The 13,995-nt window shown below is 42.0% G+C and overlaps 1 protein-coding gene across 15 annotated transcripts in view; it reads right to left on the reverse strand.

Annotated features, from left to right (window-relative positions):
- dlg2 (discs, large homolog 2) overlaps positions 1-13,995 on the reverse strand; it is a 206,328-nt gene that overhangs the window by 106,502 nt on the left and 85,831 nt on the right. The window contains exon 1 of one of the 15 annotated variants that reach the window (XM_079565576.1): positions 5,709-5,889. The exons of the other annotated variants lie outside the window; for them this stretch is intronic. Coding sequence (XP_079421702.1) covers positions 5,709-5,795 — 87 coding nt within the window. The 5' untranslated portion in view covers positions 5,796-5,889. Of the gene's footprint in view, positions 1-5,708; positions 5,890-13,995 lie in introns of those variants that run through there. 15 annotated transcript variants of the gene reach the window in all.

Below are 13,995 nucleotides of genomic sequence, written 5' to 3' on the forward strand. Positions count from 1 at the left end.
CTCCAAACGTAATCCACATCCACCTTTATTCCAAGAGAAAAAAGTTGTGTTGTTGTTTGTGCTTGTTCCACTCCACAGTGCTGACTTTACAGAGGGGGACTTCAGAACACGGCTGTGGAGGGCAGATGGGTGATTTAGCTCTAGGGGGTGTAAGCCAGGGGAAACACTTGCATCACGTACTCAATATATTTGATTGGGTGAGAGCAACAGCGCCGGGCCACAGACATGAATACGATTGGATTAGGCAGAGGACAGTGCTGTGCACTGGAACCCACTGATATAAATCACATGGAGGCATAATTAATGCCTCAGGGAAGTGAGCTCTGTCAGGAAGCCAAAACTAGATTAGAGCCAGATCAATGGAGCACGTCAGGAGAGGGGCGGAGCCACGGTCCATCCACACATTCAACACTAACACGCCAGAGTGAGTGAAAAGCACATGGTTACAGGCACAGTCAGAGCAGTGGACACAATGGACGATATTGGATTGAAGACAAATGAGATTTCTTTCAGCAGAACCACTTCAGCCTTTTATCCCAGTCTTTTGTGGCTGTGGCATCAGGGCGAGGAGGCGCGCAGGGTGATACAAGCACTTTGATCTGCAATCTGAGCTTCCAGTTGTCCGTCTCCTTCATTTGCTCATTTGTTCCTGACCCTGGTGTCATTCTCACAGCCCTAAGTATCTCCCCCACACAGCAGCCACTGCTACTGGAGAGGCACACTGAAGCTCCTCGTGCCCTAGGCCCACACTGAGTATCAGGTCAGGGCAGGATAAGACTCGTCTGGTGTTGCACTGATAACAAGTCGCTGGTACAGAGGCAACAAGGTAGTCTAAATAACTGAAATATCTCCACAGTAGAAATCTGGAATCTGTTGTAGGCAATCCACCTGAATCTTAACACTGGCTATGGAAATGTCATGCACTTGGAGTGGAAATCCATTATGAAGAGAAGCCGGTTCCCACTCAGCAAATGGCTGCTTTGCATTATGGATACAGAGATGTTCCCACAGAAGAGAAAGGTGAGGGAATGAAACATAACCCCACCCACATATCACAGAATAACACCTCGATGTTTATGCACTTCTACCATGTTTGAAGCAAAAATGTGGAAATGTAGAGGTCAGTCACTCAAAAGCTAGCACGCCAGTAAGATGAATAATCAATGATAGTGAGTACCACACATTGAGTATGGATTGAGTTCAGAACAGGGCAACAACCGGTTTGATCCACAGCTGAAGTGGACACAGAACTAACAACCGGAGCCTCATTCATTCACAAATCACAGCTCCGCTCCATATCAAGATGACTGTACACAACACTTATGAAAATCACGGGCATTTACAATTCACAGATTGAATTTGCCAAAGCTTTCTCACCTATTTGTTAACATAAAAGAGCCCATTTCTCAGCAGATAGAAAAGCAAAGCTGCCGTCTAACACTTTGATGATGCAGCATATGCTTTGTTGAAAGATAGTCATATATAGGACTTTACTACGGCGAGCTTTTCATTATTTTGGAGGTTTTTATGTGCGACTGGACGGACCCTGTGATTACTCCAATATTTATTTAATTATGGGCGACATTGCTGGCGTCTGATATCCGGGTGAACAGTGATTCAGCAGCTCTATGGTCCCTGTGATCCTCGTTAAGGTCTTTAAATGAGCCGGAGTTTGCTGTGGCCAGCTGTACAGACAGATTCATTTGTGCTCTTTGGAGATCTGGCGGCTGTTTGAAGTGGAGAGACAGGTAGTTCTGAAAAACCTCTCTCTCTCTCTCTCATCAGGCACTATCTGCTGTGTGAACAGAGGACTGATGCCACCCACTCAGACCGTGTTGACTATCAAAACTCAAATAGAGCATACGTTTCATAAATCTGTGCTTTAGATAAAAAAAAAGAAAAGACAATTCTGATTACATAAGGAAAATCATTGATAACTGCAGTGTTTTTCTCCACGGTTGGTTAGATTGGAATCCGGGAGTATTTGTGTCAAAGGCTGCGTCCGAATGTCCACCCCCTCCCCATAAGTGCCTCAATCACGGCATAGTGCTGCACTGATACAGTCAACTATTTAGTGCAGTCATTCAGTGCAAACACACAGGCAGCTCACTCGCTCCTCGCTGATACTCATGTGACACTGATATTTGAGTAAAAACAAAGTATGTTTTATGTTATGAAGAGTGACCAAATTCAAGTGGGATGTTCAGTATTTCTGGAAAGACTTTAGTCAAACATGTTTTATTTCAACATGGATCTCACGTTAATTGAGAAAACAGAATGAATTATTCAGGGTTTCTGCATGTGGTGTGGCAGCAAGTCAAATTGAATGTTTTTTAATGCCATTTTAATGCCTTAATACTCGATTTTTAATGCCCATTTCATTTTGTAAGATGTGTAAACATTTAATCAAACAGGGGAATGAGGGGAAAATGTTATGTTCAAAACTAAATTGGAGACAACGGACAACTTTTGAGCAAAAGATTGTATAAAATTTTAGTGAGAACGGCTGCTGGATTAGTTTTAGCCTGCAGTTTTGTGTCTTGGACGAATCTATGCACTAAAAATAGTTGAGCAATGTCATTGAGAGGCTTCTGATTACTTTTAAAGCAGTACTAAGAAACTTGCTTACCTTAATAAATCCTTTTTTGTAGTCCCTGTAGTCTCTGGCCAGAAAACCACAATTGCAACTTGACTGCCACCGGACCGGAGCAACCAATGCACTCTAATAGAATCACGAAGAAGAAGCTAACAGGCTAACGGGTAAAGCTAACTGTGGGCTAGCGCCACTTAAACAGTATTTACAGCCAGGTTTGAGTGAAAAAATAGTATTTCCATTGTGCAACATGCTACGACACCTGCAGTTGCACTTGTGGCCTCGAGGGGCATGAGTTACGTAGTACTGCTTTAATGCTTTATAACCGAGCAACCTTTCACCATAACAATGATTTTTTCTTTCATCATCACAACGCAGCAGGTGATTAAAGCAGTGTTTCTGACTGCTTTCACTCATTGCTAAATGAAAGATTCAAAGCCCTATAGCTGTTGTCTTTTCAATCACTTTTCTAGATGCATTCACTCTGGTCAATCGGACACCACCGCTAAGTGCACTATACTATGGGAAATGAATCCATAACAGTGGGCTTTGGTTTGCTTCTTCTTCTCAAGTGTGAATCTTTCAGAGCTTGCATCTGTCTAATGACTGCCACCAGAATACAAACGGCCCAATCACAGAGTCCTGCATCTTTGGCCTCATGTCGGCAGCTGACTCATTCTGCTGTTCAGAACAAAGCGCTGCTCATTTGTCTAACCATGATACAACTCCAAGCGTCGTGTTTTCATTGTGCCCGAGTTTCCCCCGAAGAAAAAAAATCAAATGATTACTCCTTTTTTAAAACACCAGAACGACAACAAGCAGAGGAGCGTTTATATTCGTGCACTTTACAAAAATCTTTTAAGTGGAGGACTTCAAAGACTCGAAGGACATCCTACAGCACAATACAGCGTGAATTATTTAAAAAAATATCTGAGAAAAACTTGCATTAAAGACGTCAAAGGAAATAAGAAATGTTGAACTTCTTATTTGTGAAGAGATGACGGAGAGGAGAAATGTAGGCTGTGCAGATGATTGACTGAGAATCATGCAAAGAAAAAGGTCAAGCAGCAGCGACACAAAAAGATGATTTAATGCTCACAAGATCGATCATATATGGGCATTGGGCATATAAGAAGAAGAAAGCATAAACCATCTCTCTTACAATGCAAAGAAAGTCTGCCGCTCGCCAATTAAAGTGTGTTATTTGAAAATATCATTAGTGCTCCAATTATTTTCACCCAAGCTGTGCACAAGAAAGCCCCTGCTCCTTATGAGCCAGTGACGTAACTAATGGTCTGTTGTTGTTGGCTCTTTTCTAAACATTTGGAACGAATAAATGCAACTGTAGAAACATGTTAAGAGTAAGAATGACATCCTGTACATGGCGAAACAGCCGCCTTGCTCAGCAACAGGAGCAAGAGAAGTTTGAAATATTCCAATGCAAGAAGTTGAAATATATGATAAACACATCTTAATCCCCAATTTGACAATCTACCTTTTGTAAACTACAAAGTTATTTCCACATATCTTTATGGTGAAATAAAGCACTCTTCTTTGTCTAAAACCTGCTTTGTAAGGCCTGATAATGAGCAAATAAACATAACACTGAACAAAATTGCTGATGAAGGCAGTCTTAAAGTGTATAAACACAACTTAATGTTTCGTCTGACATCACCTCGACACACGTGGCAATTACTGTTCTCCTGTGACCTTCGCCGTGGCCTTTAGGTGCCCTGCTTCTCTATTCAATTCATCTTCAGCCTATGTCTTCACTCACAGACGCGAGTGTTTGTTGCTATAGCAGCCTGCTGCTTTCTGTTCAAGTGAGCATGGCCTTGGCACATACACTGCGGGGGTCCGCAGATTACGTACATAGCAGGAGTATAATCAGAAGGATTGATGCTGCTATTAAGGCTGTGCCTGTCCACGCTGGGGGTTATGCACAGCCAAAGTGAGATCACCAAGACCCGGGCACATGGAGGGTCCTTGAATTAAACAGAGTGAAAAACGCTATATGGCTACTGGTCCACCATATTTACATAGAAATAATAATAGTCAGTTTAAAAGACCTTTGATTTGTAAAATAATTGTTTCCTCAAATTATCTAAATTAAAATAATTATAATCCATCCATACATCCATCCATTTTCTTCCACTTTATCCGCTTTAAAAATTATAATTAAGAATAATAAAAAAAAAAGTTGGCCATAATCATTAAGAGTTGCTGGAAAAACTCTTCCACAATGTTGTTTCATTTATCGATTCTAAATTGAGGTTTTGGCCAGCCCAGCTGTGACTAAATAACAATTTCCTCTTTCCAACAAGCATCTCCCTGCCCTCCCTAAAAGAAGCTCCCCCTCTATCAGATGACTCCTGGGGGAGGATTTTCCTGTGGCAGAACTTGACCGCACCGATAGCAGATGACTTAGAAGATGCTGGCGAGGGAAACCGCTGCTGAGGGACTGTGTAACGGAGACAGGCAAACGCGAGCACTGGGAGCCGTAATGAGAGTCGAGAAAGAGTGAACTGCCCTGTCCCCCTGTGCGGAGGCAGGGTCAAAACACAAGATTTGGCTTTCCAGACAGTGGCTTTTGTGTCCCTCAGTGCTCATTCTCACCATCTCAAATGAGGCAGAAAGGACGCAATTGAGCAAAGTCAACTAAATTAGCCCTAAAACAACTCTAAAGGGCTGCGAGACTTTGTTATAACGTCGAGGAGCATAACATTTGAGAAAAGACAGAAATATCAACTGCTAAAGTAATCCTGGAATCACATGTTTGTAGAGATCTAAACTACAATTTTAGCAGGTTTTATACATAGTAGACATGTTGTTGTTTACAGAAGATATCACATTGTCAAAATAATATCAATTTCATTTTGATGGCAATTAATTGCGCAGCCCTACCGTACAAGCAACACAATTGTCAACAATGCTATTAATCAACAGGTGAATCGAACTAAACTACTGACAGCCTGCCCATTTCATTAAGCCATATGAAACTCCACTTTCAATCAAAACGTGACACAGCATTTGACAAGTCAATAACATCAGCCGTCTTCATTTCAATCACACTTTCCCACAAACAATTTTCAAAGCAGATATTGTTCACTCCTACCTTGTCCTCTTTCAGCATTTTGGCTTTCCGGCTGTTCTGCACGAGTCGTCTCCCTAGCTTCTTGGCGTACCAAATAGAGGCAAACATAGCGACAGGTAAAATGATAGTGTCTCCGTGCGTCCCCGTTGACAGCGCAAATGGCTCTAGCGTCTGCCCATCTGGACCCGACTGCTCCTTATCAGCCGACTGTAGCGCACAGGCGAGAGAGGAGAGGAGGCAAGGCAAGGGAGGGTGAGCTGGGGAGTCTTGTTCGAGTGATGGGGACAGAGGAGAGAGAGGTTAGCGTAGACCGGGGGGGCGGGGGGGGACGAGGAGGAGGAGGGGCCCCGGCCGATTCCACGTGGAAACAGCATCTTCAGCACCAATTGCAACCTGCTATAAGAGCTGGCTGGCACATCCTAAAGGTGGGGGCGGAAGGGAGTGGGCGGGTGGCGCTGTCTCCTACCTACGCCAGAAGCCACTCATCATCCCATAAAGCCACGGCATAGAATGACACCACATTACGCCATTGGATAAGTCTTCATTTGTAAAGAATGATTCAACTTGCTGACGTAGCGTTTTGTATTAGATTTCGCTTTCCCCCCACCCCAAAGCCCTCAAGACAAGGAAGCTAATTTAAATAGTCCAGTTTTTTACTACCATATAACTTCTTTGTCAGCTGCGATAAGACAGGGGTTTTCGAATTAGCTATTAAAACTGTCCCCATATGGCGGCGCGCAGTGCCCTCGGGAAAATGAGCAATTCTCACTTGTTTCAGTGTTTAGTCGCGGTTCTGTTCAGGAATCACATTATTGTCAAAAGACGCGTATTATATAGACATTAATCAACATTTATTGTGCACAAACGCAATACCGTGATCACTCAGGAGTGTTTCATTTGCCCCGAGTGATGCCTAACCAATCATGAAGAAATAACACTTCTAAACCCACTGCACTGCGGTCATAACATTCCACCAATGCCATAATTTCAGATGGAGAGCAAGGACCTGTATGCTGTAGCTCTATGGGCGTTTTACTGTTTCTGAGACTAGGAATCAAACAGAAAATTCATACATTGTTATTTTCTTGGGCCTAAACATTTGCCATATTAATCCTGTGGCTTAAAAACCTCGAGAAAACCATTGGACTAGTTTAATGCGAATGCCCAGTCACCAGAGATGTCACCATAAACCAGATCAAAACATCTGCATTTATTCCATTATTAAAGTATAGGCTCTATAGGAGTGTTGAGTTATGAAACTGCCTCCTGTGGAATGTTTAAAGTTATGTACAATCACTCTAGGCTACTTCCATAGCTACAGCAACCTCAAGACTCAAGGACAAATTATGTCTGGCTAAAGGCTTCAGAGTGGTAGATCACCGCAATACGTCACCCATGCTTGTTGCTTCATCCTTACATAAGAGGGGGTATTGTGCTTTTTGCGGGTATTTGGTTATAATCTCAAACACATCCTCATCTATGTTGGTTAGAAAATGCGAGATTGATCTCACAGCTGAACCAAAAATATTAGGGGTGGGACTTTAATTTCAATTAATTAATTATAAAGATTTTAACGCGTTCATTCTTTTAACGCAATTAATTGTATTTCTCTCGATTTCCCTCCAAGCCGGAACTCCCGAGCCGGAACCTTTCTATTTGCGTGCTTCTGGTACGCCCGTATATCTGACGCACAGCAGCCCACAACACAAAGGACGGAGACACTTCACTCGGTCCGATGTTTTAAAAAACCTCCTATTGGGACGATAGACAGCTGTACTGCTGTGTGCAGGTTGTCCAAAAAAGAGTTCTCCTTCCACCATAGTTACTGTGGTCTAAAATACCACCTCAATGTAAAACATGTTGGACAAACACAGAGAGGTCCTCGATGCTAATGTTAGCGTTAGCCTCAAACAAACGCTCCAGCCACGCCCACTCTGAGCCACAATAACCCTAACCCTTGTCAGGATAAGAAATGGCACTTTGGTTTCTGTTTACTGGAATAGTTAAACACTTAAAGGCGCTGTTTTATGGCCATTTTGCTTTATTTATGTTTTACTTTTATATAAATGTGTCATGATTATTAATGTTTAATGAGCTCTTCAAGCTGCATGAGTGATCAGAGTTCCATAAACATTTGAAAGCTAAATAGCATAAATGCACTTTGCCTCTGTTACTTGAATAACTATACAGATTCAATAATAAATACATGTGTTGTTGAACTCATGTTTCTATCTAACTATATAATAATTTAAGTGCAAAAAAATTGTTTTTGGTTTCCATTAAAATGCGATTAATTGCGAAATTAACTACAGACCTGTAATTAACTCGACCACACCACTAAACACCACTAAACAATATCCATATCCTGATTTTCAATCTCACTGCAGCCTCATCCTTGTTCTCATGCTCCCCTTCGCTGTGCAGGTGTTTGAATTAAGAAAAAGTCTGTGCTGCTATGGCTAGTGCTTAAAGGATTAAGCTTAGCAAGAGGTCAAGAGGTGAGAAAAGGCTTTCCTGGATGTGTAGGACCTCAGGAGGAGCTGGAGAAGATTCAAAGATTACTCAAAGATTACTCAAAGACATGGTGTGACATGGTATAAAGCTTAGAAAAGTCAACTCTCCCTTTAATTCATTGTAAATGTGAGCAATACAACAGAATGATGAAAGTAAACATCAAAGAATTTCCAGGTCACAAAGTCTATAGAAATACAGGGTGAAAGCTGAAGACTGGCTCCTATGAAGGCCAGGTGGAAGGAACATTACACTTGCTGTCAGATAGTGAGAATGTGGAGTTATCGACGTGTTTCATTAGTGGGGCAGGTACTGACTTGATGAGCCGTATTAACACCACTGTCCTATGCAACACCTTCCTCTCCTGTCGATCAAATCTGCTCCACTGTCAGGCATTATACATTTTAAGGCTTAGATTTAATCCTCTCGAATCAATCGGTCCCCTCTCTGCGCATCGAAATAACTGTGAGTAAGCCCGCCTCAGTTGCCAGAGGGACTCCAGACCGTCCCCCTAATAACATGTTGTCCGCCCGTCGCTATAGTGTCGCGGGCTGTAATGGCCCAGAAAGATGACACCACGCTGCTCCACAATGATAGACTATAGGGTACTGGAGCATGACGTGGCGCTGAGCATGAGCTTGGATCGGCTGGCGCTGGGCTGTGCGACGCCAAGAATTACCACAGATGGTCATTTGTGATCATCAACGGTGTTAGAGTGTGCAACGCCGACACAAATGCTATACAAAGATGGTTCTTATGGGTGGTAAGTTCAGTAATGAAGCCTGTAATGGTGATACAGTCACTGGCTGCTGAGCTGTTTAGTTGTTGTATACTTATGGTAGGGTACTGCAATTTTTTGTCCCGATACCAGTACTTAAAAGGGCCGCTCTCCCCGGCCCGGAGACTAGTTGGAAACTCGAGTTGCCGCTGTTCACGGAGATATATCTCCTGGAGAGGGACAGAAACGTCATCAAACCAGTTCGTTTTCACCGAGACTACCTGGAGACTCGCCTTATTGCCAGGGGACGCTGTGTGACTAGCAGCGACTCTAGTCTCCAACTAGTCTCCAGGCCGTTGAGATAAGGCCTTTAAAGGAACAGGCCACAGTTTTAACACACTGAGATATGTTCTTATCTGAGCTTAGACGAGTTGATGCGTACCTGTCTGGTCTTTGTGCGTACCCGTGGAAGAACTTGGTCGCTTCTAACTTCACCCCGTTTGGAGCTATAGGAATATACTGGGAGAGGCCAAATGCTAACAACATCTTTAGTCTTTTTGCGTGACTGAGGGCACCCAGTTCTTCCATACTGTGATCTGTTCTTACCTCAGCTTAGACGAGTTGATACGTACCTGTCTGGTCTTCGTGCAAGCCCTTGGAAGAGCGTGGTAGCTTCCAATTTATAGGAAAACATTGGGAGAGGCCAAATGCTAACAACATCTTTGGTCGTGGTGCGTGACTGAGGGCACACACAAAGACCAGACTGGTATGCATCCACTCGTCTAAGCTCAGGTAAGAACATATCTCAGTATGGAAAAACTTCTTCTTCTTAAACAATTTTTGGTTTACCGATGCCTGAATTATACTTTTTTCCAACACCTATACTAAAATATTTGTCACATAACTAAGTAAAAACTAAGTATTTTCATCCCCCCCCTACATGTTCCAGCCCTGCCTTAATGTGTAGAATGAGCCCAGACCTGTTCAACGCAACTGCCTCTAAAATCCTGCACTGTCACTCAAAAAGTTGTTACTTCGGATCCGAAGTGCCATCATGAACAAGGAACAGGTCACAGTTTTTCCATACTGAGATTTGTTCTTGCCTGAGCTTAGACAAGTTGATGCGTACCTGTCTGGTCTTTGTGTGTGCCCTCAGTCACGCAAAAAGACTAAATATGTTGTTAGCATTTGGCCTCTTCCAGCATATTCCTATAGCTCCAAAAGGGGTGAAGTTGGAAGCTACCAAGCTCTTCCACGGGCACAAAGACCAGACAGGTACGTATAAACTTGTCTAAGCTCAGGTAAGAACATATCTCAGTTTGTAACGGTGGCCTGTTCCTTTAATATAGAAGCTGCAGTTACGCATAAGACCTGAGGAGACAGTAGTGAGTATAAAATGCCCAACTTGCATCTAGTCTCTTTAATTTATTCCATAAACGACCATTTCTTTTAAAGTTGTATCATTTATTTGACAGTAACAACAGGCATCAAAACTTCTCTAAAGACCTTTTTCCCCCCCCAAACCAATAGCACCTAAACTTTTGTTTCAATAATCTTTACAAGATCAACAAATCAAACCATCTCGAACTTGACAAAGACTATAACTACATCTATGAGGGGAGAAGTTTGGTAATACGTATTGATTGAATCTAAAAGTGTACTCAGTTTTTTAGCACTGCATTTGTTAGATTTTGCCTTTTGTTCCACGTACCTCATAAAAATGTTGTCCCTGTCATCATGCAAATAGCGCAACTACATGACGTCAATGTTTTTTTCTCCTTTTTTTTCCAATCAGAATGTTCCCTGTGGCTGTTAGAGAGAGAAAACATTAGCTCTTCAGATTGCCGCTGATTAATGTTACTTTTTTAATGTTCTCTCTATATGTTGCCTCATTGAATGGTATTGCTAATCAGAGCATTAAAATTAAAACCCGCATCTGACCTTTACCTGACAAAACGTTGATTATGTCACCACTTGATTATTCCAAAAAAAAAGCGACTTCCAACTCTTTTATTGCTCACCTGGGCTTGCTCCGGCAAAAATCGCGACATGACATTTTTTTTAGGAACTTCTTTTTTCATTCATTCAGATCAGCAGCAAGTAACGCTGTCAGGTGAAGTGACAAATGCGATTATGTGGTTGCCATGGCGCCTGCCCGTGGGTGGGACGCACAGGTCCAGGCAGCAACTGGACACTTTGGCCGTGTGGTCGCTGTGATTCACGCAGACATAATTGAAATATTCAGAATGCCTGTGGGGCTTTAGAAATGTGAAAAGTGTATAATATTGTTGAATATTTAATGAATGCAAGAGCTAAAACCCAAGATTTATGGATTAATTCAATGAAGTTATTTACAATACAGGTGATTAGAACTAGAAAAAAATTTAAGAAGTGCATTTACTTCTGTTATTCAACTTAAAATGTGAAACTAATATATGATAAAGACTCATTACATGCAAAGTGACATATGTCAAGCCTTTGATTATGGCTTACAATAAATATTCAGATTTTCTGTGATTTTTAATTTGGGGTTTTTACAAGCTGTGAGCCATAATTATCAAAATGATAAATAAAGGCTATACATATCTCACTTTGCTTGTAATGAGTCTATCATATATTAGATTCACAGTTTAAAGGGGCTTGATGCAAGTTAGGAATTTTATACTCACTACTGCCACCTCAGGTCATACGTGTAACTGCAGCTTCTATATTAAGCTCGTACATGACGGCACTTCGGACCCGAATTAAAACCTTTTTGAGTGACAGTGCAGGATTTTAGAGGCAGTTGTGGTTTTATCTGAAGCTTATTTTCTATTGCACTTATTATTTGCTGCTCAAAATCTGTCTGGGGCTCAGCTTTATTATTGTGTGGTTGCTTACTTTAATTCTTACTGTGAGTGAGCAGCTGCTACTTTCCCGCAGCGAGTCTACAGATAAAATCATACAATTGTACGCAACATGCAAGAATAGACTCTATGCTTGTTGAATATTGTTGATAATAAACATTTTTTTCAAGCCACTCTTTGCCCGTGACGATGCTGGTTTTCTGGTTTTCAACATAAAATGTAAAAAGGAGCCAATGTATTTAAATCAAGTAAGTAAGTAAGATATTTTTTCCACTAAACCCCCCACAATGTTTGCATTTCACTCTAATTGTTGGGTGAAATGCTACACAGTGTGGTTTTAAAGGAACAAGCCACTGTTTTTCCTTACTGAGATATGTTCTTACCTGAGCTTAGACGAGTTGATGTGCAGTAATATCTTCACTCCAATAGAATTCTCTGTGCTCCTCAGGTATTATTACAATATAATAATAATTTATCCGCTTAGAACACATGTGTCAAGGTCAAGGCCCGCGGGCTACATGCGGCCTGCGAGATGATTTAATGTGGCCCTTTGAGCTTGAATTCTTGAGCATGTAAAAAACAAAAGTAAGTCTCGAGCCCATTCCTGTGCGGAGTTATGGATCTTTAAAAAAATAACCAGGTTTGCTCCCTCCAGCCACTCGGGGGCAGCGTAAATTAATAAAAGGAAACAATTCGACTCGACCCAAACCTTGGATCGTGTAACTACTCATGTAACCGTATTTAAATAGGGAAAACGTGGAAGAGCTTGGTCGCTTCTACTCCCGTTTGTCGTCATAGAGGAGAGGAGGAGAGGCTAATAGCTAACAAAATCTTTGGTCTTTTTTGCGTGACTGAGCACACGCGTAAAGACCAGACAGGTATGCATCAACTCTTCTAAGCTCAGGTAAGAACTTATCTCGTATGTTAAAATGATGGCTTATTCCTTTAAGTGCTTCATAAAGTTTGAGTAGCTTCGCGGGAGCTAATAACACCACTGTAATCATCTATAAAGCCAATTAACAGCACAATGCAATACTAACACTTCAATAACTCACTGCAGGTTTCAGGCAGCTCCTGATGTCAGTGACTCTTGAAATTATACTGCGTTAGCGAAGTATCTAGCCTTGGCTTACTGGGATGCGCTCCTAGGCGTGTAGCGTGTCAAGGTTGGTTAGTCCTAAGCGGCCCTGCTTCTCACTAACTGTGGCCGAGCGCGATGGGCTGTCAGACAGTGCTGGAAGAGGCCTTGGCCATCTGGAGAGAGGGACCCGGGTGTCCCCCAGGGTCAGTTCCTGTCTGTCCTGCATGCGCCAATGTGTGAGTAAAAGTGTGGAGGTTTGGACGGCAGGGAGGAGCACTCAGCGGGAATTAGCCTGATCTCGTCAAGCCACCCTTGGCCTTGTAAAGGAGGTCAGTCGTCTTCATTTGCATTCACACACATACAAAAAGGGGCAAGGCTCGCAGGAGGTCGGAAAATCACGGGCCATGCTTGGGGAATAGAGAGGATGCAGTATGTGTGTGTGTGTGGAGCAAAAACTGAACATTGTGTTGTTTTTGTAGCCAAAAGAAAGAAAAGAAACAAGCAGAAAATTGCAGGCTATTTAAAATGATTGCCGAGTCATAGAAGTGCACCTGATCATCTGGAAAACACTCAAGTAGAAGGTATTGCTTTCTTTTTGACAAAGCAACCGGTTCTGAAGTCAACAACATGCAGCATGCACTGGAACTCAGATTGATTTCATATTAATTTGAACTCAGGCTGCTTCCACAACCAATTTAACAGCACCAAAGCGAAATGGAGAGGTCAAATATCATTGATTTTTGAGTTAAAGACTGACACGTAGAGATTAGGGATTGAAAGTTACACATAAACCAAGGTAGAATAAAAAAAAAAAAGATTGGAAAATGTCCAATCTCCCCACAGTTAACATGACTCACTGTAGCCTTGATAATTTGCCACGTTTTCAGCCAAAAACAAGAGCATTTTGTTCCAAATTCTATCAAGTGTCGTTTGTGAAGAAGACTTAATTAAAAATGCAAATTAATTCTGGAATAAAATTGTAACTTGACTTTTAAAAAATAAATCAAACCAAAAGTGGGTCACAGTAAGAAAAGTCCAGACAACCATTCATTTGCTGTTAACTACATATTCCCTACATTGAAAGCGCAACATATGGGTTACTTAGGGAATAACTTTTAGAGTTGCCGACAAAAATTGACTTATTGACCCATA

This window comes from Gobius niger, assembly GCF_951799975.1.
Source record: "Gobius niger genome assembly, chromosome: 11".
Lineage (NCBI taxonomy): Eukaryota > Metazoa > Chordata > Actinopteri > Gobiiformes > Gobiidae > Gobius > Gobius niger.